General features: G+C 49.5%; 1 protein-coding gene across 2 annotated transcripts in view; it reads right to left on the bottom strand.

Annotated features, from left to right (window-relative positions):
• Nucleotides 1-422: 422 nt before the first annotated feature.
• MTOR (mechanistic target of rapamycin kinase) overlaps nucleotides 423-25,779 on the bottom strand; it is a 938,810-nt gene continuing 913,453 nt past the window's right edge. For both annotated transcript variants that reach the window (XM_086921314.1, XM_086921315.1), the window contains 4 exons: nucleotides 4,294-4,374; nucleotides 3,582-3,662; nucleotides 2,778-2,883; nucleotides 423-1,494 (listed from right to left, as the gene is read on the bottom strand). In XM_086921314.1, coding sequence (XP_086777440.1) covers nucleotides 1,479-1,494; nucleotides 2,778-2,883; nucleotides 3,582-3,662; nucleotides 4,294-4,374 — 284 coding nt within the window. In that variant the 3' untranslated portion in view covers nucleotides 423-1,478. The remainder of the gene's footprint in view (nucleotides 1,495-2,777; nucleotides 2,884-3,581; nucleotides 3,663-4,293; nucleotides 4,375-25,779) is intronic.

The raw sequence follows: 25,779 nt of genomic DNA, 5'->3' as shown, positions 1-25,779 counted from the left end.
TATATCTAAAGCAAAGTGCGATTACACCACCTTGCCCCAGCTGTCGTGCAGCCAGTTGTGTCAGATTTAGATGGCCAGCCAGGGGTGGCATAATACATGCTGCAGCCCCTGGTAGGCCCTGGGTACACCTATGCCCTGGATACCTAAGGTATGCTATACAGGGACTGATAAGGTGACTCAGTATCCAATTAGATATGTACCTAAGGTACATGGAATCCATTTTATAGAGAGAGCAGTGGGCCTGGGGCCCTGAATAGCAGGGTCCCAGGTCAACTAAGTCGAAAAACCAGCAAAACACCAGGCAAAAAGTTGGGGGTAACCATAGTCAGATATCCACCTTCCTACAAATATGGCAGGCAGTGACGTATCAGTCCCTCTTTATCACACAGTAACCAAATGTCCTTGTAAAATAAATAGAAAGGTTTTTTATTTTTCAGTGCTGTTTATTAGCAGCCCACACAGCTTTAAATACAGTTGTGGCCACATCCACAGTATATCTCGCACTGATTCAACATCTGATTGGCACTCACTCATCTACACATGATTAACTTCATTACACATTGGCAGCAGTTGGCCGCCATCATCATGGCGCTTGGTAATTTGGGAAGGTGGCAATAGAGAACCTTGAAAACTGAAGCTTGACATTACCAAAGAGAGCCACTCAACAGGGCCACCAAAGATAACCCAAGCAGAGCCCAAATCTGTCAAACCTGGATAGGACTTAGATGACACACCAGAGTCCAAAATAACCCTCAGACCACCACTCTAGAATGTCAAAATAACAGATGTAACTTGCAGGACACACTCATGATGTCATGTGATGTCTTCCACATAACTACTCATGTCCATGACCCCAGCATACATGTAATAAACACTCAACAATAGTGCCCTCCTTTTCTACTTGCACCATGGAACTGTGAGGCTGCTAAAAATTTTGCAAAGACCCCAGAAAAGCTGGGCAACAGAGGAAATGTTTCTTAGTACAAAGAATATAGATGTTTACATCTTAGAACACTGGAAATATTTATGGCCTGTTGAACCACATGAAAACAAGGCTCTCCAAATCAGTTCCTCAGGACTGGACTCCTCTGCAATCCTCCCTTTTCGTTGCACATGAATAGCCTGCCATCTGCATTTGAACTGCAACATCCACAAAAACATTAATAGACTTTTTTCTTCTGTACATGTTTTTACATTTGATTTGCCTTAACAAGGATATCATTGAGTCGACTTTGTTTAAGCTAATATTAGTCCCATACTGGATGTTTTGTCCTTGTACAGTCACTGCCACCCTGGGCTTTGTTCTGATGTCAGAACGTATGCTTTTGCCAGACATGTTCCTATGCTCTTGGCAAAGTAGATTCATGTCTATGTCTTTGCTCATAGTCCCACTGCGGCCTGCAGGCTGGCACTGCGGCACATGTTCTAGGTCAGGAGCAAAGAACCTGTAAAGGCCTCCAAAGACTGCCAGACCTCTGCTACCAGAAAGGACACCTGAAGAGAAGGGAGAAAAAAACAGTTAACTAATAGTTTGCACAATCAAAAACAAAGACTCATGCAGCACACAGAAACCAAAATAACCACTTTATGCAGCTTGTATACAAATAAACCAGCAATAATTTGTAACACTGACACTTCTTAATGGTAAATTAGCTTAACTCGGAATGAATGTGTGTGCAAAAGAAAAGTGTAGTTATTTTGTGATAGTGGCTTGGCTGGATGATCCTTAAAAATACAGAAAACCTACAAATGAAAAATGCAGCAGCAGTTCGAGCCCATTAGACTCCTTCCATGACCCCTTCACAAGGTGATATTTACAATAGCAAGTTCACCAGTGTGCCTCTGAAAAGTCTGAGACTTGGCTCTGCCTGAACCAGTTGCAAACACAGTTCTAAATACATAGAGCTTCTGGACCGTTAATAAAAGGTATACAGGTCTGTGAATTCCTTGCTGTAGACACGTATTTAGAATGGGAGTACTGTGTAACAAAAAAGCCACCACATGTAGTTACATTGATGGGGACAGGGGTGGGGACATATTTTCAGGCTGAGAGTGGCAGTTGTTTTTCTTCAAAATACTCGACCAATCAACTAAGTCAAAGTGTACTTCAAAAGATTGTCATAATTTCTAAAGAGCAACAAAAGCTTGCGAAATTAGGTGAAAGAAGTTCAGAAATCCAAATAGTTTTGCCTGAGCAGAAGTGTGTATCGGAGTACAGTCTGGTAAAGAACCTTCTTCAACGCAGAATTTTAGCTAAGATTTTAACTGAAACAAAGTGCGCAGTGACTTCTTTCACAGGACAGCTTCGCCCTTTCATGGATGTAAGGGAGGGGGGTGATGCCCTAAAGATTGGGTATCATGGTTAAACAAACACTACTGCAGCCATGCTTTCCGTTTTCTTTATCAATTAAAAATGTGTTTCCTTGAATAAAACATGTCCTTGTGAGAACTTCGTGCCCACATCACCTCTACAATAATGGTATGACAGTAACAAGCTGCTTATCAGTCTTTGCAAAGCAGATTCAATGAAGATTAAAGACTCTAGCTTTAAAACTTTATCGCCAAACCTTAAGTTAAAGTAATTGAAGACATTTCCATTACAGCTACTAGTGCTTCATCAGAAGGCTTGAACATCAGAATGTGCATTGCATTCAGTGGGGTGCCCAATCCCATCACTAATATAGGGCAAGGATGGGAATGGTTCACCTCCTGGAGTGAATACCCATCTGTCAAGCAGAAGACGCAGATACCTAGAAGATTCCAAACAACTCACTTACCAGCCAATGTAGCACTGGCACAGGTTCTCATGCGAGGTGGCTTGCTTAATGAGCAGCTCTACTTGAGTAGGAACATCCAGAGTTTCATCGTGAGAGAAATCTCGGCCTTTAAAATGGAAGATAAACACACACAACAGTGAGAAAACCATGGACCTCCATAGCGGTAACCCTACCATGGCATCAGCAGCACCCTACACTATAGACATGGAAAGTTATAAACTATGATGTCAAATCACAAGCCTAGCAGAACATAATGCAAGCAATCACTGTGGAAAGGTGACACAACTTGAACCGAATGTGATCAATCACAACATCATACAACAGAACTACGGAAATGTAATGTAATAGCACCAGATCACAAAATTATTCAATTATACCAGAAGATTTAGGAATGCTTCAAATAAAATGTGACTAATCACAGCAACAGACAACATAACTGCAAATAGAATGCAAAGCAAGGCACATGGAAAGTGGGAAAGCACTGTAAAAGAGCCGCTTGAATAGAATGTCACCTTGAGAAAGTAACTAAATGATCGATACAGCAAGAAAAGAGCACTGATCTGCCCGGACTGGGGAACAATGAGGGAAGAAGGGGTCCTCCTCCATAGGACACCTGCCCTATGCTCAAAGCATTGGCCATGTAATGCCAATGAAGCCAGGAACTGAAAAAAGCATTAGCTGCTCTGAATTAAATGGCGAACCTTGCCAGAGTTAATTGCTTGGTACTGGCGAGGGTGCATCCTGCACAGCCAATCGCCTAGCCCATTAAAGATTCTTAGTACCATAAGAGCAAGCTTTACTCACCTGTGAGTTTATCGCGGACTCGATTGATGATCTGAATCGCTTTCTTATTGAGTGCTTCTGGCGCTACTGTACCATCCCCAACTGTAAGAGTAAGAAGAAAGGAAGCTAACATCAGAATCTTTTCAAGCGAGATGTGGCATGGCAAGCACAGACACCACAGCAGGACATAGAGCACTGGGAGACACTGTGACGGAGAAAGGGAAGGTGAGGGAAAGCGACAAACAATGCACACACGGAGACAGAGTCAGAGAGAGCATTTTGCAACAGGCTAGAGGGGAAGAGACCGAATCTATGAGTGGCAGAGGGAGAGAATGAGAGAACAATAGCCCACAGGACGACACAGTGCTAGAGAGAAAGAAGGCAGGAGATGGAGAGAAAGAGAAATACAACATACATTAGAGGGCATAGTGGAGACAAACGCAACACAGACAGATGTCAGATAGAAAAGCGAGAGAGAGAAGGGACCAGTGACGGATCTGAGAGCAGAGGAGATAAAAGGACCCATCTAGCTTCTTTACCTCTCTTCTGTCCATCTTCTGCCTAACTTGCTTCTCCTCCCGATTTAGACATCTCTCCACTGAAACCCTTCTCAGTTACATGTTCAACTATCTCAGTCACCACCTTTCATCTATGAAGTCTCCCAAGCCTCTTCATTCAATCGAGATGCTTTTACCATACAATTACCGTTGCTAACATGACAAAAAAGACTTACTGAATGAATGGATAGACTCTGGAACTGTGGTTCCAGTCTTCTTGTGGGCCGCCTCACCTAATTCAACAGGATCCAACAGTTCTGCAGGAAAAAAAACAACCAAATCATGAATATCCACATACGACTGGGAAGTAGGAGCTACCGTTCTACCTTCCATGCAGCAGTACACAGCCTGGAAAATGCTTTCGGGATATGAATTGCATTATAGGTACATGAATAGGGATACATGTTTTGAATCTTTGTAAAAGCCATTCACATAGCATACACAATTTGTGGAGCAGGGGCTGTGTTTGAATATTCCAAAGAACAGATTACGGTTCGCTGCACACCCAGCAAAGCAGGATGTGTTTACGGTTCCACATGCCGAGGACATGACCCTCTTCAAGCCCTGGATTCCTTCATACACTGAGGGAGCACCTTGAGGAAAAGGCTTTATGCCTCTTCATACCGTGAAAAGCAAGTCATGGGTCTCGACACACCCTCTGCAGCAGGCTGTGGGTCTCCACAAATGCTAAGGAGGGGCTCTGGTCTCCACACAACGTAAGGAAGGGAGAAGAGTGTGAGCTGTTATCTATGTACACTCTGTGAAGCAGGACCTGGTCCACGCACATCCTCCAGAACAGGCCCTTTGCACACATTCACAGACAAGACCTTGTTTCTGCGTTGGCCAAAGATGGGATTGAAAACAAGTTACTTACATGTAACTACAGTTATCCAGTATTGGAATCTTTCATAGATTCCCATGCCTGAATCATTCCCCGTCGCCTAGGCGGGAGTCCCACGGTAACAAATATACAATAGCAGTGCCTTAGTAAAAACTGTAGTAGGCTGACTATAGGCCCAAATCTTAGTAGCCTATGTACCTCCTTATGTAAAAAGAACTGCAAATAGTTCCAACCAATCAGAAGTCAGCACCCTCTAGAACCGTGCCAGCAGAGGCAGTTCTCCTCAGATTTTCTTAGCACAAGTGAGGAGTAAGTATCCCATTAGAGAACTGTCCTGCCAGGAGAAGAGGGTGGGTGCATGTGAATCTATGAAAGATACCAATACTGGATAACTGTAGTTACAGGTAAGTAACTTGTTTTCTTATCCAGTATTGGGGTATCTTTCATAGATTCACATGCCTCAATTACAAGTTACTACTTGTGTAAGGATATATCTGTAAGAGACATTAGTTAGTGATAGATTCCTTACCTTAGAATATCCCCAGGCGTCAGACTGGATCCGGAAATGTTTGCGTAGCAGTACCCTTGCGCGTCGGTAGGCGTCGTCTGCGGCTCTGCGTCCGTCGCCGGCGTCGTGATGACGTCGTCGGAGTACTTAGACGCCGCCTTCGCGTGCTGACGTCAGTTCTTAGACACAGCTTTTCCGCGCCAGAAACGCAGAGCTATGCTAAAAACCAACAATGGTACCTTGAAACTAGGGCCCTGAAAGGGAATGACCTTAACCCTAGATATCGGTTCGCAGAACGGGGAGGATGGGTGGGTCGGTAAGGAATCTATCACTAACTAATGTCTCTTACAGATATATCGTTACACAAGTAGTAACTTGTGCATCTGAAAGAGACACGTTAGTGATAGATTCCTTACCTTAGAATAGATACCCCAGCAATACCAACCCCGGTGGTGGGTCTGCAAACCAATAATCACACCAGAAAGTCCTGGAGGACGGAACGGCCAAAGAAGCCATCCCTCCGGACTTGGCTGTCCAGGCAATAGTGTCTTGCAAACGTGTGCAGCGAGGCCCACGTAGCAGCCTGCCAAATGTCCTGCAAGGGCACTCCTCGGCCCAAGGCAGTTGTAGTCACTGTGGCCCGAGTGGAATGAGCCCTCAGCCCAATAGGGGGGTTCCTTCTTAGCCAAAGAGTAACACGCCTGGATACACAAGATGATCCACCGCGAGATGGTCCGATCGTGCACCGCTTTCCCCTTCTTAGCGCCGACATAACCAACAAAGAGTTGGTCATCCACCCGGAACTGGTGTGTGCGATCCAGATAGAACGAGAGCGCACGTTTTGGGTCCAGACGGTGGAGCCTCTCTTCCTCTCTTGAGGGATGCAGAGGCGGAAAGAAGGTGGGCAAGGTGATGGATTGCCCGATGTGGAAGGCAGTGACTACTTTGGGCAGGAAAGAAGGCCTTGTCCGCAATACCACCTGGTCCGGATGGACCGAAAGGAAAGGAGGTTTACAGGATAGAGCCTGGAGCTCACTCACTCTCCTGGCAGAGGTGATGGCTACCAGGAAGGCAGTCTTCAAAGTGAGAAGGCGGAGAGGACAGTTGTGAAGTGGCTCAAAGGGAGCACACATCAGAAAGGTAAGAACCATGTTCAAGTCCCACTGAGGCATCACAAAGGGCACAGGAGGAAACGTATGTGTGATGCTTTTCAAGAAACGGTTAACAATAGGGGACTTGAACAAAGATGGTTGATCAGGCAGCCTCAAAATGGCTGAAAGAGCAGAAAGGTAGCCCTTGATAGTGCCCAGAGTAGAGCCCTGCTGGGCAAGAGAAAGAAAGAGAAGAACCTCAGAAAAAGGGGCAGAAAGAGGATCCACAGCCTTTGCTGTGCACCATGCCACAAATCTGTTCCACCTCCAGGCGCATCCCGACTTTGTGGAGGGACGCCTGGCTGGCAGAATGATGTTACAGACTTTAGGAGGCAAGTCAAATGGTCTCAACTGTCGCCGCTCAATCTCCAAGCATGGAGGTGGAGACTGGACAGGTTCGGGTGGAGGACCGTCCCCTGCTGCTGCGACAGAAGGTCCTCCTGAAGAGGCAGACGAACCGGGGGATCGACTGACATACTGAGTAGCTCGGGATACCAGTACCTTCGTGCCCAGTCCGGAGCCACAAGGATGACTTGTGCCCAGCCACGCCTGATCTTCTTCAGCACTCTGGGCAGAATGGTATAGGCGGAAAGGCGTACAACAGACCGCAACTCCACTCGCGATGAAAAGCGTCTCCGAGCGAGTGCCGCCTTGGAAATTCCAATGCGCAGAACTGATGACATTGCACGTTCTCTTCGGTGGCGAATAGATCTAACCAAGGCTCTCCCCACTGCAGAAAGAGACCTTGCGCCACGTCTGAGTTCAGACGCAATTCGTGATCCATCATGCACCGACGGCTGAGTTCGTCCGCCCTGGCGTTCACAGAACCTGCCAGGTGTTGAACCACCAGGGTCACGCCCTGATGTTCCTGCCATTGCCAGAGGCGCAGAGCCTCCTGGCAGAGGGTCCACGACCCCACCCGCCCTGTTTGTTGCAGTACCACATGGCGGTGGTGTTGTCCGTGAACACCTGCACTACACTCCCTCGGACAGAGGGGAGGAATGCCTTCAGTGCTAGACGAATCACCCGCAGCTTCAAAATGTTGATATGGAGCCGGGACTCCGCCGGAGACCAGAGGCCCCTGATCTCCGCCTCTCCCATGTGGCCACCCCAGCCCTGGACGGACGCGTCCGTCACAACTACGTGCTCCGGTTGGGGAATGGAGAGGGATCTGCCGCTGACCCAATCGCGGTCCGTGAGCCACCACTGCAGCTGTCTCGCAGTGCCCTCCGAGATCAGGACATGGTCGGACAGGTTGCCCTGATGCTGGGCCCACTGAAACTTCAGGTCCCACTGCAGAGCCCGCATCCGCCATCGAGCGTGATGCACCAGAAGGATGCAGGAGGCCATCAGCCCCAGAAGCCACAGCGTCAACCTGACCGAGACTCGGGATAAAGGCTGATAGATCAGAATCAGAGCCTGAATATCCCGAACCCGCTGTTCGGGAGGATAAACCTGAAATTGCGCCAAGTCGAGAACCGCTCCGATGAAGAGGAGCTTCTGGGAGGGGCACAGGTGTGACTTCGGCGCATTGATGGAGAACCCCAGCTGGTGCAGGAGGTCTGCCAGCGTCTGGAGGTGGCTGACGACTGTCTGGAGCGAGCCCGCCTTCAACAACCAGTCGTCGAGGTAGGCGGAAGACTGAAACCCCTAACCTGCGCATATGAGCTGCGACCACCGCCATCACCATCGTGAAAACCCGTGTGGCGCTGGTATGGCCGAAGGGGAGCACGGTAAACTGAAAGTGCTCGTGGCCTACCGTGAACCGCAGGTAGCGCCGGTGGGCCGGTAGGACGGGAATGTGGAAATAAGCGCCCTGCAAGTCCAACGCTACCATCCAGTTTCCTGGGTCCAGGGCAGCTAAGACCTGAGCCAGTGTCAGCATTTTGAACTTCTCCTTCCAGAGGAAGCCATTGACGTTCCGGAGATCCAAGATAGGGCGATGGCCCCCTTGGCCAAGAGGGCCGTAACTTCCTCTTGCAGAAGCCGCAAGTGATCCCTCGACAGGCGGTGGTATTGCGGTGGCATGGCTGGAGGGGTCCCCACCGAAACTAGGAAAACGGTCACCCACGCTCTGGTCACGAGCCGACTGGACTATGGAAACACCCTCTACGCCGGTACTACCGCTAAACTCCAGAAAAAACTCCAACGAATCCAAAACGCCTCAGCCAGGCTCATACTAGACATCCCACGTAAAGAACATATCTCTGGTCACCTGAAAAACCTCCACTGGCTCCCCGTCAATAAGAGGATCACTTTCCGGCTCCTAACCCACGCACACAAAGCACTTTACGAAATCGGACCAGAATGCCTCAACACACGACTGGCCTTCTACACCCCCTCCCGCCAGCTACGATCATCCAACCAAGCCCTCGCCACGGTACCTCGCATCAACAAAACCACCATGGGAGGCAGATCCTTCTCCTACCTGGCAGCTAAAACCTGGAACTCACTTCCCACTCACCTTCGCCTTACCCAGAACCACCTAGCATTCAGAAAGCAACTTAAAACTTGGATATTTGACAAGTAATTCCCCACCCCTCCTCAAGCGCCTTGAGACCCTCTGGGTATGTAGCGCGCTATATAAATTCTTTGACTTGACTTGACTTGACTTGTCGCCTCGAAGGGGAGGGAGTAGCCCCTTCGGACGATTTGCAGCACTCACCTGTCCGATGTGACAGTGCGCCAGCGGAGGAGGTGATGGCAAACCTTGCCCCCCACTGGCATCACATGGGCCTGAAAGCTCGGACTAGGAGGGTTTTGAGGCGGATGCTGCAGGGGTAGGTGTGGACTGACCTCGCCGTTGTCCCCGACCGCCGCCACGCGGTTTGCACGGCCGCCACCGCATTGGAAATTAGTCTGCTGTGCGTGGGTGGCAGCACGTGTGGGGGCGCCCCTTCCTTGGCCATGAAAGGAGCGAAAGGCACCCGTTTGCTGGCGCGGGGCCGAGAGGCCCAAGGACTTGGCTGTAGCCCTGGAGTCCTTAAAGCGCTCAAGCGCATGGTCTACCTTGTCGCCAAAAAGGCGACGGCCATCAAACGGCATGTCCATGAGTGTATTCTGGACATCGGCCGAAAAGTTGGCGGACTTCAACCAGGTGTGGCGACGAATCGCCACTGTCGTTGCTATCGCTCTGCCTAGTGAGTCGGTGGTATCCAGCCCACACCGGATGGAAAAACGTGCTGCATCTCGACCCTCCGCAAGGGCTTGGGCGAGTTTAGCCTTGACCTCCGCCGGGCAGTCTGGCAGCACGTTTGCAACCGTGTCCCACAGAGAGTGGGTGTAGTGGACCAAGAGGCACGCGGTGTTGGAAGACCGCAGAACCAAACTCAGGGAGGAGAATACCTTCTTGCCGTATTGTTCGTACCTCTTGGATTCCCGATCGGGCGGAGCCGTCGGGAATGCGTTCTGGGAGTTGGAGGCCTGGATGACCAGGCTCTTGGGGTGGGATGGGTGGACAGGAAACAAGGGTCGCCCGGGGCCGGGCGGTGGCGTCTGGCTACATTCCTATCTACAGGCGGACCTGTAGCGGGCCTGGACCAAGTGCCCAAAATAAAGTCAGTCAAGGCCTCATTAAACGGCAGCAGAGGCTCAGCCGAGCTTGACTGCGGTTTAAGGACTTCATTGAGGAGGTTAGTCCTCACGGCCGCGACGGGGAGCTCAAGGCACAAGGCCCTGGCCGCCCTCGTCAGCACCACACTGTAGGTTGCCCCCTCCTCCGTAGCCATGGTAGGAGGTGAGACAAAACCAGTGTCTGGCGAAGTGTCGAGACCACTGGCGTCCTAAGTTCACCTGTCCAGTCCTGCTGGGACTGACAATCACGTGTCAGAGGGTCCTCAGACCCCTCCCAATATACCTCATCACCCATCTCCTGATAATCAGGGTTGTCAAAGGATGGGGCCGGTTCGTTGAAGTAAAAATCTCCAATCAGCGTTGAATACGACGCCGGAACCGGATCGAGGGAGGCATCGGGGACGGTGTCGCCCGAAGGCGGCGCCGGAGGTAACACCCTAGGGATCGGCGCCGGTGAGGTCGTCAGGTCAACCGGCGACGACCCGGATCCGGAAGCGGATCCAGCGGGGCCCTGTGGCGTCGGCGACGTCGGGTCCAAAGCACCCACCGGCGTCGAGGCCGTAGCACTCGACCCGCTGGGCCCAAAGGCGCCTCGGAGCCCGTCGGAGGAGAGAGAGACCTCATGGCCATGAGGGAGCGCTCAATCTCCTCCGGCGTCGCGTTCTGCCTAGGGACCGGAGGGTATGAAGCAGGCCGCGACGCCCGCGACTCCGATGGAGCCGCGTGGGCGGCATCACCCAAACCCCCGGCCGAGTCGGAAGAGCAATGACGTCTCTTCGATTTCTTGTGCTTACCTGACGACTTCGAGCCCGAAGACCGATGGTGACTCCCGGAGCTATGATGGCTCCGACCCCGCGACTGGTTCCTCGACCCCCGTCCGGACCGGGACCTCTCGCGGCGCGGGTCCGGCTGCCAGAGCTCGATACGCTTGCGGGACCACTCCCGCCTAGCTTTAGACGTCAGGGCTCGGCAGGCGGGGCAGGCCTTGTCGTCGTGGTCGAAGCCAAGACAGTGAAGGCACCGGCGGTGAAGGTCGGTAACCGACATCAGTCGGTCGCGGTCCTTGCAGGTTTAAATCCAGGCATCCCTACCGGCACCGTGCGTAGTCGAAAAGACTCCGTAAAATGATCAAAAGGGATCGAAAAAGTTAGTCAAAAATTGACTATGGGTACCACTTTTTCCGGATCTGCGCTGCTGGCGTGGAAAAAAGAAGAACTGACGTCAGCGCGCGAGGGCGGCGTCTAAGTACTCCGGCGACGTCATCTAGGCGCCAGCGACGCCAGACGCGGAGCCGCAGACGACGCCTACCGACGCGCAAGGGTACTGCTACGCAAAAGTTTCCGGATCCAGTCTGACGCCTGGGGATATTCTAAGGTAAGGAATCTAATACTAACCTGTTTCCTTCAGATTTTATCCCCAGATTGTTTTGCAGTAAGGGTGATGATGGAGTTAGTAAGAGTAGGAAGAGATGTCCATGTATAGTGTATCTAAGTAAGATAATACTGCAACAGATAAAGGTATCCGGGGAGGTGGGTGGGCACATATGGATCTACAGCTCTACATACCAAGAACAGATGCATACCTGGTAAGTAGCATTCTCCGTTCGAGGCATAAGAGCTGTAGATCATATGCTTCCGCCTAGACTATACAGCAGTTACTCTCAAGCGGTGGCTAACCTGTATCTGTATGTAAGCAACAGAGAGAGACGCCTTGTTCAAACAAGGGAATAGGGTACTCTTAACAAGTTAAAACAAAATATCCCTTGGACAGAAACGCCAACAACACAATTTTATCATTGCTTAGAGTGAGACTTACATTCTGTGAAAAAGCTCAATTATACATCTTGCCGGTACAACAAACCACCCCAAATAAGTGTACAAACATATGATCACTCACTCACTAAAAAATTGTTTCAAAACATGTTTTATTTTTAAAAAAAGTACTATAGCAATATTAAAATTTAATTTTACAACCTCAGTATCACAATCAAATTAATTACATAATTCATAAAAAACATGCATTAAAGCTTTCTATACAATACACAATATCACATTGACCCCAACATACAAATAGAAAAAGACTAGACTGCACACTTTGTCTTTGGAAAAACGTATCCTGGATAACAATTTAACACACTGGCCTGGATACAATAATTATTCTAGCATCTCCAGGTCCGGTTCTACCCATGGATTACGTTTAAACGATGCGTCAACCCTTTCAATGGTTAATTTATTACTCCATCTTTTTCAAGACCATAATATTTCCAATTCTCATTTGTAATGTCAGGTTTCCATGTCCTTTGTAGGAGATAACATGTTATTCGATACACTATTTCTAATAGTTAGGATATCTTCCCTCTGTAGAGATTCAATTGCTCCTGTGCCCTTATTATTAGCCTCTGCTTCTACAGGTCCTTCCGTATTGGAAGATACCTCAATTCCCACCCATGCACGTAAGGGGCTCGATAACGGTACTCGTGTCTTGTTAGTCTTGTCTCCTTGATGTCATTAATATGCATGAACGAAGGGGCTGTACAGTCTATCGCCACCTGTGTCCTTCCGTGACACACAATAGCGGTGAGGAGGACCCAACTAAGACTTCCCGTCATTCTAATGAGTGTGGAAGGACAGAGGAGGCGATAGACTGTACAGCCCCTTTGTTCACGCGTATTAACGACAGCACTTTCTTTTTTTTGTTTAAATGTTTTTATTAATACAACAAATTTGTGTGCATTATCAGGACAGTACAATATAAATTACATATGCAGCACAAGCCAGACAGTCAGCAAATAGATTTACACATATTATATACATTCTGCACTTTCTGTACAGTTATGCATTGCCAATTCCATCATTGGGGATACCACAATCTCTCCTCAATATTTATTCCAGTTGGACCACTTTCGGTCCCATTTCTTGGGGCACCCTCTCGCCACAAATACTTCTGTTTCCGCTAGCATACACCTATCTTGTTCTTTCGCCCACATAGGGACGCCCGGTAAGATATTACTTCCCCACCCTCTCGCTATTTCCCTTTTAACCAGTGTGTATCCTTATTTTTTATTTATTTCAGAATTTTATATAGCGCTAGCCAGACCGGAAGGTATCGGAGCGCTTTACAACATTTGTCGATACCAATCCAGTATACAAAGAGTGTCAGAGTAAATACAGTGTTCAAAGGTGGTTCATTAATCAGTAGAAGTCAAGTAGCATTCAATGCAGGGTTGTAAAGTTTGCGGTAAAAGTAGGAGGGAGTACTATTGGGGTCAAGAGGTAGATGTGATCTTTTCGTAGTCACTGGGTCCTCTGGTTTGTGGCGTAATATTCTTGTAGGTCCGTTGTCACTTTGTGAGGGCTCGATTGAGGAACAGCGCTTTGAGTTGGCTTTTGAATACTTTGAAGGAAGGGTTAGTCCTGATATGTATATGGATGGCATTCCAAATTCTGGGTGCGTTTCCGGAGAAGGACCTAGATAAGGTCTTTTGTTTGCAGGTTTTCGGGGCATGAGTAGCAGAGTGTTGGTGCTTCTGAGGTTTTTTGTCTGTCCCGCTTTCTTGAGTTTGGTGGCTAGATAGTGGGTTTACCATTGTGCAGAGCTTTGTGTGTGAGACAAGCAGTTCTGAAGTTAGCCGGCATTTCTATTGGGAGCCACTCAAGCTCTTTTAGAGCGGGGGAGATGTGTTTGTATTTCTTTACTCCCGTCACCATTCTGGCTGCTGCGTTTAGGGTTTTTCTGAGAGGAGCAAGGTTTAGTTTAGACGTGCCTGTGAGGGCGGAATCCCATAGTCTAATCTGGATAGGACAAGGGATTGCGTGACTTGCTGAAGGTCATTTGGTGGGGTGAAGGGTTTGATTTTATTCAGTAGTTTTAAGTTGAAGAAGGCACATCTTGCGGTGTTCTTGATGTGTTTGATCATATCAAGGTTGGGGTCTAGAGTGATACCCAATAACTTACCTGAGTCTGCTGGGATGAGGGTACAGTCGAGAGCATCAATAGACTTTATCCATTCCGTGATTTGGGTGGGTCTGTTCTTTGTTGGCTATGAGGAGAATTTCTGTTTCGTCTTGGTTGAGTTTCAGATGGTTTTAGGGACAGCCACTTTTGGACTTCTATTAGGGTGTTGTTTAGTCTTTGCATGTCCGCTACGGTGGAGGTTCTAGGTAGATCTGGGTGTTGTCGGCATAGAGATGGAAGGGAATATTGCCTTTTTTGAGGATGATGGTGAGTGGCTCCATGTAAATGTTGAACAGTGCGTGTGAAAGAACTGAACCTTGGGGAACACCTCTGATTATAGGGTGTAGGTCGGACGTGAAGTTTCCGATTTTTATTCTTTGAGAGTTGTTTTGCAAGAAGGAGGTGAACCATTGTGAGACCACCCCTTTTGCTCCTACCCTTTCATGGATAACGTTGATGAGTAGTTTGTGGTCGACCGTGTCAAAGGCCGCCGAAAGGTCAAGGAGTATGAGTAGACAGCAGAGGTCCTTGTCCAGTGATTTGTGAATGTCATCAATGACATTTAAGATGGCAGTCTTTGTGCTGCATCCTTTTCTAAAGCCTGATTGGTGAGGGTCGAGGAGGTCGTTATTGTCCGTGTGATGAGTGAGTTGACGGAGTACACATTTTTCTAGTAATTGTGCTAGGAATGGGAGATTGGAAACAGGCCTGTAGTTGTTGAGATCGTTAGGGTCGGCACCTGCTTTTTTTATTAATAGTGTTACCTGACCGATTTTGAGGCAGTCAGGCATGATTCCTGTTTCCAGGGAGCTGTTTATAATCTCAGTCCAGAGAGGGGCAAAGGAGTGTTTGAGTTTTTTTGCCAGTTGAGCGGGGAGGGGGTCCTCAAGGTGTGATGAGGGCTTAGATCCGGTAGTTAGTTCAAGCCAGTTGTTGGTGGATTGGCTGGGTGAGTTTATGTCTTCTTTCATATGTAGCGGGCCTTCCTTTGGGGGACGAGAGTGGTCCATAAGTGAGAGCTCAATCTTTAGTATTTTTTCATTGAAGAAATTGGCAAATTTGTTACATAGTTCTTTGGAGGCCGGAATTGCAGAAGGTGATGGTTTGGATGCTTGCTGTCTGATGATGTTGAAGAGTTCTTTGGGGCGGTTTTTCGCATTTTTAAGTGTGTCGCAAAACAAGGAGGATTTTTCATAGGCGATGTGCTTATTGTATTTCCTAGGTTCCTTTTTGAGTAGCTCGAGGTGGGTTGTCGAGGGGTTGTTGTGCCAAAGTCTTTCTGCCACTCTTAGTCGCCTTCTTTCCAGGTTTAGGTCAGTGTTGAACCACGATCACGATGGTAGGGTCTTGTTTTTTTTCTGTCTCAGAGGGGCTATTTTGTCCAGCATGTCGGTCAGAGCCTCATTGTATTGTGAGGTAAGTTCTGCTGTGGACCTGTCTACTACGTTGGAGGGGAAGAGTGTACTTAGTCTTTCTTCAAGTTCTTCTAGGGGGATCTGTCTCAGGTTTCTCGTCCAGTGAAAGTGATCATTCGCGCGAGGGGTTCGATGTGTCTTTTGATTGATGAGGAAGAGGATGAGATGGTGGTCTGACCAGTCGACAGGGAGGGTACGGTCGATGGTGATTGCATCTTCGTGGGCTATGATTGCATCCAGGATTGAGCCTTTGTTGTCGGTTTGTTCGGTGCAGTGTTGGGTCAAATTGTTATTGTAAAGGAACTCATTTAAGGTTTGTATTTGAGGGTTGTTGGTCTCATTCCAGTGAATGTTTAGGTCTCCTAGTATTAGGTTGTTGAGAGTGAGCAGTGTGAGATAAGGTCAGCCAGCTGTTCACCAAATACGGTTACCTGGTGGGCGGTAGATAAGGTGACAAAGAAGCATTTGGTTATCTGATGTTTTGATGGTGGCGGTAAGGTACTCCAGTGTGTGGTATTTGAAGGAGTCAGTTTCTGCTATAGAGAAGTTCCTTTTATGTATGATTGCGGTCCCTCCACCTCGCTGGTTTTTCCTGTCCTTGTTGATGATAGAGAACCCAGGGGGTATGAGCATATCGAAGATAGGGGGAGAGGATTCGTTCTGTGATGAACGTGATATCTATGTCATGTGTTAGAATGGTTTCTGCCAGTTCGGTTGCGTGTTTGTTCGCAGATCTGCAGTTTATGAGCATGCAGTTAGCCACCTTCTTGTTGTTGAGTTCCTTATTTGGGGGAGCCCTAGGAATATTAGCGAGGAACGCTGGAGGTCTAGCTATTTTTGTAGTTGAAAGTTCTCTACCAAATCCTGTGATTACAGGGATCACAGAGCTGGGGGCGACCGTTGGGGCTGCTTTATAGGATTTCGCGATTCCTGTGATTATTGAGATCACAGAGCTGGGGGCAACCGTTGGAGCTGCTTTATAGGATTCAGCAAGATCCCACGCCTCTTGCATGAACATTACAGCGCTTGTCCTCTTGGGTCTATGTGGCTGGTTTCTAAGGGGGGTTGTCTTCCATCTGAGTCGTTGATTTTTGTGGTGGTATCTGTGTTTATTGGGAGTGCCAGAGAGTGTGGGGGGTGGGCCTTGGGTGGTGGAGATGTTGCGGTTGGATAAGATTTTGTTAATATCCTGTGTAACTATTTCTAGCTGGTATTCTAGTCGAGCCAATCTTTGGGTTGTGCTCAAGGAGGGAGGGATGGGGGAGTTTGGTCTCTGTGTGACCAGGGTCAGGCCATTTGTGGTTGGGGGTGTTTGGTTGTGTTCGGTAATGATAGCATATCTGTGTGGGTGCATTTCCCTGTGTTGCTAGTATCTGTGTGGTTTATGGGGGAAATTGCAGGTATAGGTTGTGGTGTAGTGTTTCGGAGATTGTGCGGCGAGTTCGCTGGGGTTAGTGCAGGAGGGGAGTTCGGGGCTGTTATCAGCGGGTCGGTTTCATTAGTTGCTGGTTGGGGGAAAAGGGAGAGGGGGACACTGGAGAGGAGCTGTTGTGTGCCATATTGGGTGGGCCTTGTGTTAGGTGTGTCTAAACTGGATGAATTTCGTGGGCTCGTTGGGGGGGGGGGGGGGAGGAGTTGAAGGGGATAGTGGGGCTGGGGGGGGCGGGAGTTTGGCGGGTGGGGATTGAGTGGATAGACTGGTTAGATGGTTTTCCCCGTATGTATGGCTTGAGGATAGGGTTGCTTTCACGTTAGATTGGGTTAGATGGGAGAGGGCAAGACGTAGCGGGCGGAAGAGTGAGTCGAAGGCCTCCAGATTGTCATGGTTGGCTTGGATCAGGTTTGTGCCATTGCTGTATATAGTCGCAAAGGTGTTTCTGCTGAGTGTGTGGTGGTTGGGTATTAGGAACGTTAGTTTACAGCTGAGAGGGGTGCTGGTAGTTTTATATATGTGGAGGTGGGATCTGAGGATGGAGTTCCATCCCATTGGATTCTGGGTGTTGAAAATAAGATCCATTTTCTGCAAGCCTTTTGAGGCACAGTGGTATAAGTCCGCAATTAGTGACTCTTGGTGCTGTCTTATCAGCCTGTGTTTAAAATTTCTTTTCGCTTTAGGTGAGAGGTTGGGAGGGTAAGTGATGGAAAAGGAGTTCCTGCCATGGGATTTTAAGCCATGTGCTGAGTTGGCTCGGATGGGGGTTAGGCTGACCTGTGATCTATTTGTTCTGTTATGTGGGTGCATTGTTGTTCTCTGGGGGGTAGGAGACAGGGAATGGAGGAGCCTACTGAGCTAGAAGATACATTTCGGAAGATATTTGTGGACGCCTGTCCTGAGTTTTTTCCCAGCTGGGTTGGACTTGAAGGTGTGCTGTATTTGGTAGCAGACTCATTCTAGACAGCTTAGAGGTAATTCCTTGAGCTTTATTCGTCTGGGTTGTCATGACGATGTTTGAATTGCTCCATTTGTAGCCTTGTTGGTAGTGTAGGGTGTTTAGAGTTTGCCTGCTTGCAGTACTGCAATGCTTCAGTTTCCAGGAAAGCAATTTAGTTCACAGGCAGGCATCTGGCTTTAAAAATAGTATCATTATGTATGTTCTTACTGCCTGATTTGTAATTCTGGGTTGAAAAGCTGTCATTCTGTGCTTTCCATTGACATAGAATTATAGTACTTAATTCTATTTTTGTGAAATGTCCCGGTTCTTATTGCTTTAAAATTCTGGTCCCCTTAAGCTAGAGGCAGAGGTTATTTGGAATGGCTCATTTTTACTTCTTGGTAGCAGGGCGAGGTCTCCGGAGTGATTGGTCCCAAATGGACGCCATTTTGGGGTCAGGCTTTTGGGCTATTAAGCTTGTGGGGCTTCGAGTTGTGGCTTCCCTTTTGTTTTGTTATGGTTGTTGTTTAAGTCTTTATTTGATTATCATGCCTGGTGACCGCTGAAGTCGCTGAGCATAACCGGGCTGTAGGTGAGTTCAATTGCCGGTGCGACTAGCTCCGTGTTGCCGCCATTTTGGGGTCAGGCCTCCCGGATATCCCGGTTGTGGTCTTAAATTTGCGTGAATTGGCTTGATTAGGGGGCTTCTGAACGCTGTTGCTTGCGCTGGTGGTGGGGCTTAATATTGTGGCTCAGTCCTTGTTTGACTTTGTTAGAAACAGTTATTGAGCTTGCTGTTTTCTGTCCCTATCGGTCGCCATTTAGGAGTCAGGCAGGCCCATGGGTTCACCGGGGCCTAAGCGCTCAAGCAGCCCCCCACCTCCGGATCCACGCAATGAGTGCTTAAAGGCTTCCTTCGGGGACCCAACTATCGGCCCTGTGAACTTTGCCTCGTTAGCACTCACAGTTTCTTTTAGGGTGCGGGAGACAGGAGGCATGCGTTTGCAGGGTCGGCGGCTCCTTCTTCAAGTTGGAGATTTTGAGAGGGATGGCGATTTCTTCTTAGGGAGCAGGAGACCAGAGGCTTGCATGTGCAGGGTCGGCAGCTCCTTCTTCATGATTTTGGGACCGACGGCGGTGTAATTCGCTGGTCGTTTCTCCGTGATGCCTCTAGGCGACCTGGGGAGACGAGGTGCGTCTTCAAGTGCACACACCATTCGGGTCAAATCCGACATCTGGATGTACAAGTTTCTTGTTTTCCTTGTGGCCGGTATTCTTCCTGGGGGGTGGAAACGAGGATTTATACTGATTCGTGATCCTGGCGTCTGGAGCTCCGGATTACAACAGGTCAGTCGCCTACCAGATATTCAACAAACCCAATTGTGGCGTCAGGACAATATCTTTATGTAAGGTCTTACACATGTGTTCAGAGGCCCCCTCCCACAGGGCCCTCAACCTTGGGCAGCTCCACAGAGTGTGGTAAAACGTGGCCTGTTGGCCACACCCCCTCAAGCAGAGATCATCAGATCTAGAACCTATTCTCATCAGAGTTTGCACCGTCATATATGAGCGATGCAGTATCCTGAGTTGGATGAACCTATATTTTATTGTGATGGCTGCCTCCCGAGGGGACATCAGGGCCTCCTGCCATTCCTCATCACTAATCATTCCCAAATCATCTTGCCACTTCTCCCTGAGTTTTGGAAAATCATCTGGGAGATTATTGCCTAATTTCTTGTAAGTAAGAGAAATAGCTTTGGAATTTAAAGGCCCTTCCAACAGTCTATCCTCAAGCAGTGACGAGTCTGGTATACCTGCGAAAGACAAAATGGTTGCCTTAAGGGCATGGCGAATTTGCAGATATCTATACCCCTCTCCTCGAGCCATGTGATATTGTGCCTGGAGTTCCTCAAACGTGAGTATTTCCCCCCTCTTGGCCAAATCTTTTACTGCTGAGATGCCTATTAGGTCCCATTTATCAAACCCAGGCTGGTAGCATAACATACCCAATTTCTGTGTATACCAGAGTGGAGTAACCTTTAAAAGAATGTTAGCCCAACCCAAGCAAGCATTCGCTATCCGCCATATCTCTAGCGTGTGTAGGGTGGGCCCAAAGAACCGCCCTTTGTTTTTTTTATCACTGAAATATAAAGCCCCCAAATAACCGGATCGGTCAGTTTGGTATCGGTCCAGAGAGTACGCGGGGTCCTCTTGAGGACGGTATATCCATTGATTAATGGCCAGCAACTGTGCGGCCCAAAAGTAAAGTTTCAGGTCGGGGAGCGCAATGCCTCCATAACACCAACTCTTTGTCAGCTTCTTCAAAGCCACCCGTGGGGCCTTCCCATCCCACAGCAACGTACGGACCTCTCCTACTACCGCTTTAAAATATGAATCAGGAACCCTATGTGGGCAATTTTGAAGGATATAAAGGAAGCGAGGAAGGGCCAACATCTAAAAGAGCTCAGCCCGGCCAATCAGCGAGAGTGGGAGGGACCACCAGTGTTTCACGTCCGCTCGCAGCCTAGCCAGCGGGGAGGGGGAGAGGGGCTAGCCAGCATGGAGCCGAGTTGGTACTGTAGAACAGATTGGAATCTGACATGACATAGACCCCCAAATATCGGAACCATTCCTCCGCCAACACTATGGAGCAGCCTACCGGAAGCCTGGGAACCTGTCCCCTCAGCATAAACAGCACAGACTTATGCCAGGTGATTGCATACCTGGAATATTTGCCAAAATTCGTAAAGATGTCAAGCACCACCGATATGGACTTGTAGGGGGAGGCCAGGTATAATAGGATATCATCCGCATAAAGAGATAAGCGGTCTTCTACGTTGTCCGCCCACCTATTCCCTCGCACCATAACATCTCGGCGGACCCATGCCGCCAGAGGCTCCAATAAAAGGGCAAATATCAACGTGGACAACGGGCAACCCTGTCTGGTACCCCGCCGCAATCTGAATGTCCTAGAGGTGTGACCATTGCCCCTCATCTGACCCAAAACATCCGTGTACAACAACTGAACCCATGCTATAAACTTGGGACCTAGGCCCACCCTTTCCAATACTTCAAACATGTATGGCCATTCTATGGAGTCAAAGACCATAGAGGCATCAAGAGACAACAACGCGACGTCCTCCTCAATATATTGTCTACGGGCCATCACATTATGTAGGTGCCGTAGATTGAGGACTGTGTTTCTTCCAGGGATAAACCCAGATTGGTCCGGGTGGACCAATGTCATAATAACCTCCCCCAAACGATTAGCGAGGACTTTCGCTAAAACATTCGCCTCAATGTTTATCAGTGAGATTGGCCTATAGGAGCCACAGAGTTCCACCGGCTTGCCCTGTTTGTGGATCACCACTATCGTAGCCAACCTCTGATCCACTGGTAACCGTCCAACCTCCAAGCTCTCCTCGTACATGGCCTTCAGATGTGGTATCGTCCAAGAGGCAGTAGCTTTCATGAATTCAACCGGTATGGCATTGGGTCTCATCGCCTTCCCAGATTTGATCTGCCCTATAGCTTTGCCGATTTCCTCAGCCGAGAGATCCCCATCTAGGGCCTCCCTATCCGTCTCTGAAAGAATCGGGGAATATACTTGCTCTAGGTGGGCAGCGAATTCCTCCGCTATTTCCTGCGGATGTGTCACGGAGCCCCCTGCTGACGTCATCAATGCGTGTACCCATCTTGATCCCTGTTCTCGCCGCTCCAACCAAGCCAGTGTCCTGCCTGCCCTGTCCCCCATCTCATACAGTCTATGCTGCGTGTGTCGATGCTTAGCTAACATGGGTTCTCTGGCCTTAATCCGGTATTCATCCTGTTTCAACTGAAGCCTGTTGGCAACATCAGGGGAGGAACTCCGGACATGGTCCTGCTCTAGGTCAAGCAAGTCAGCTTCTGCTCGCACCAGAAGCTCATGTTTCCTGGTGATGTATCCCATCTTTAAAGATAAGGCCAGTCCTTTCAGGACTACCTTGTATGCCTCCCAGATTGTCTGAGTGGACGTAACCCAACCCACATCTTCGGCAAAGTAGTTCTTTGTTTGTGTACGGATTTCCTCTCTAATGTCCAGGACAATAGAGATGGAGGTGCGTGCCTGTCGTTCCCAGTGCGCGTACTCCACCCAGACCGGGGAGTGATCAGACATACCCCTTGGCAGAACCTTGTAAATGATAAAATTCCCGTCCGCTGACATGTGTGTGAGGAAGTAATCAATACGTGACAGGCTTTGGTGGATATTGGACAAAAAGGTGAAGAGCCTATCTGAGCGCCGAAGCGCCGGACCCACATATACCAGTCCTAGCGCCTCCGTAAAGTTGGCCATTAGGAGATTAGATTTCCCCTTTGACCTCGGTGGGTGGGGATCAACTGTGTCATCTAACGTCAGATTATAATCGCCTCCCATAATCAATGTGCCTTCCCGTAGTCCCGTCAGCTTTCCACCCAGGTCTTCCAAATCCGGTTTACCCAGAGCAGGCGGCAGATAAACTGAGATTATATTGAGGTCCCTACCATCCCACTGGGCCTCCACTCCTGCGAACCTCCCTGCCACATCCGCCCATACCCTGTGCACTATGAGGAGTACAGATCTTTTTACCAAAATTGCTGTTCCCCCTTGACCCGGAAGTGTAATCAGCATGGACTAAGAGTTTATACCCCCATCTCGTGAGGGCCTTCGTCTTCTGCCCCACCAGATGTGTCTCCTGTAGCAGTACCACATCAGGAGAGTGCCTCTTAAAATACTGTTGCACAATCCCTCTCTTAATCTTATACCCCATCCCATTGACATTCCACGTCACTACAGAAAGTGTCCTATCCCTATCCCCTCCCCATCCAGGTCACAAAATGAGCTTCAGTGAAACGGATCCGTAAGGTTGGCGAGTAAAACATAAACATCCTGTCTAGCATTGCATGTCCCAACTGCACAATTAAACAATGAATCCTTCAACCATGTACCCTCTCCTCAATCCCGACAGTGAACCTTCAAACTCTACCTTACCCCCACCCCACTCCCTGCCGCCTGCCCGTGGATTCAAAACTACCCACTCCCCCTGCTGCCTCCCCCCTCCCTGCCCCCCCTGCCCGTGGATTTAGAACTACCCCTTCCCAAACATGGCAGAGTGCCTCTCTCCCCCCTGAAATGCTCAAAATGCACGGGGTATTTAACTCCCATCCCCGCCCGTTCACATCATACTTCAATTGTATTGTAGCCATCCACTGTTCGCACTGAATAGTCCCGTTCAGATCACATCATATAAACCCACCACTCTTAACCCGTACATCAGGTCCCTTATAGTAAGTCACGCACCCGATGGGTATATCAGACCCCACCTATTCCACCCCTACTTGTGCTTTCATTTGGGCGCCGGCTCTCCATCAGTAAAGCCAAGAGTCCCCACTCCTTCTACTTCGACCTAGCTTCCTCCTCCACTAGGCCGTTTGTTACATCGTTGTCTTGGTTACCTCTGCACTGATTAGTCCTTTCAGAGTGTCCTCATCTTTGGTTTCCTACCGCGCTCCAGCCTTCCATCCAGTCCCAGACTGCCTCTGGCGAGTCAAAAAACCATGATTTGCCATCTGACTCAACCCTAAGCCTGGCAGGAAAGAGCATCGCGTATTTCACCTCCCGGTCTTGGAGTTCCCTTTTCACCACCTGAAAGCTGCGACGCTGGGCTTGAACTTTAGCTGTGAAGTCAGAGAAGAAGGCCACTAGTAGTTATCTATTTTCAGCGGAGGATTGGATCTCGCCGTCTGCAAGATAATGTCTCTATCACGGGAGTTAAACACTCGAGGATTCAGAGGTCTCGGGGCGCACCCGGCTTTGGTCTACCTCCTGGTACTCTGTGTGCTCTTTCAATGGAGAAATAGCTGGACAGAGTCTTAGGCTTCAGGTGCTTAGTGATGAAGTCCTCTACGTATAGGTCCGCTGCCGGCCCTTCGGTTCTCTCGTGGACCCCTTAGATACGAATGTTGTTGCGGCGGGCCCTGCCTTCGTAATCATCGAGCTGCTGTGCCATCCTTTCCTGCTTTTTCTGCATTTCGAGCATCTGTGTCTGAAGTTCTGACGTGTCCGTCTGTAGGGCGCTGGTAACTATTTTGAGCTCCTTGATTTTCTCGTCTACTTTCCGGAAATCTGCCCTGATTAGAGAGACCTCCACTGTGACCGAGTCCACCGAAGCACATACTTCGTTAATAGCCACCGTACATTATGTAGGGTGGGCTCCGGTCCTTGTTTAGGGTCCGCCGTCCCTCCATCCTTCTCAGAGTGCGGCAAGTCACCTTTTTCTCCCCCTTTAGACCATGCACATTTGGCCAGTTGCTTTTGGGCATTCGCCTTAGTACCCTTCCCACCTGTCGCCATGGCTGTACACTCTTATATATCCCCTCAGGGAAGAAAATAGATAGCTCTGGCCGGTGAGCCGCCAATCACTAGCGAGAAGAGCCAAACTCGTGGGGATCCCTCTTACAGTCGCTGTCTGACCACCTCGGTCCCAATGCACAGATTGTCCAGGCTGGGCTATTGCACTTGTCGCAATTTTCGGCCGTCTGGTGCAGGTGCCTACGTCAACTGACTATGGAAATCGTCTCCTCACTCCAATCGTGGCACTCTTATACAATAACTCCCTCTGGGCTGGAGCTTGCAGCACCTCTCTCCCCAAGGCCGCCCAGGTTCAGAACGCTCCTAAAACCCCTGCTTCCACTCGCGTATCAGCTGCCCGTGTATATTTAGTTGGGGAAGTTTCAAGAATCACTGCGCCCCACTGCCACTTCTATGATGCCACACAAGCGGTAGCTGTACTTTGGCACCATAGGAGTTGGGAGTGACCCACTGCGCCAAATCATTCCAGCTGTGGGGAGACGTCGGGGCTATCCACCTTCCGCCTCAAGCACTCCTTCGCCAGTACATGTCACTCCTTGTCTCAGGCCCCCCCCTGCGACCATATAGTCCCAGCAGTTCTTTGAATGCAGGCACCCTGGGCAACAGATGTGGTCTTTTGCACCTGTATACTTTGCCAGCCAACACTACTAGGTAATCAACAGCGTGCTTTCCTTCTCCCGGGCGCCCCTTACTCAGTGCTCCCAGGGCCACCGCATTTACTTGTTTCTGGCTACCCGCTCCTAACCGCTTTGCAGGAGTCACGGTAGGCCGCAATGCCGGGTACCTCAATTCGTGGCTTAGCTCCGCCCATCGTCTTAGTTAGGCCGCCGCACCTCCTCGTCTCGTCCCAGAGGTCGGGGACACCAGCTGAGCCCCCGGACCGCTCCTCAATCTCCCGCAGTACCCGGGAAGACTCCACAGTGTGACTCCTCAGCTCCCACGGCCATTTATCTCGCGCCGAATGCCCTTCACGCGATCATGCCCGGATCGTTTCCTCAGGGCCTCCGGTCGCAGCTATGCCACTTCAGCACTCACCGGCGCTGCGCACCTCAGGCGGCTGCCACAAGAGCAGCGCTGCTCCTCCGCATAAAGGTAAATCCAGAGCCGCCTCGCCATACAGGTCTCCGCCGGGCCTCCACTGGGGTCTTCCGGCTACAAGCTCCTCCGCTCAAGAGAGGCCGCTCCGGCTTCGATCGCAGTCAGGGAGCCGCCATTACGGCTCCGGTCGGAGTCTTTGTAAAAGGGGGAGTGGAGTCCTCGTACACCCTGCTGGACCAGTCAGTCTTCCATGGGTGGAGGTGGGTAAGGAATCAAGAGACTTTCAGGCAATTTTAGTCGTGGATGGCGTCGGATATTGCTGACTAGGGAAGTGGGGAATGGGATCTCCGTTAGGCAGCGACCATTCTCGTTGGCTGCTAACCACGCCCCCCAATGAAAGCATTTTCACCAGTTGGAATGCT

The sequence above is a fragment of the Lissotriton vulgaris genome, chromosome 5 (genome assembly GCF_964263255.1).
Source record: "Lissotriton vulgaris chromosome 5, aLisVul1.2, whole genome shotgun sequence".
Taxonomy (NCBI): Eukaryota; Metazoa; Chordata; class Amphibia; order Caudata; family Salamandridae; genus Lissotriton; species Lissotriton vulgaris.
Note: the sequence above shows the minus strand (reverse complement) of the source record. Positions and strands in the feature narration are given on the sequence as shown.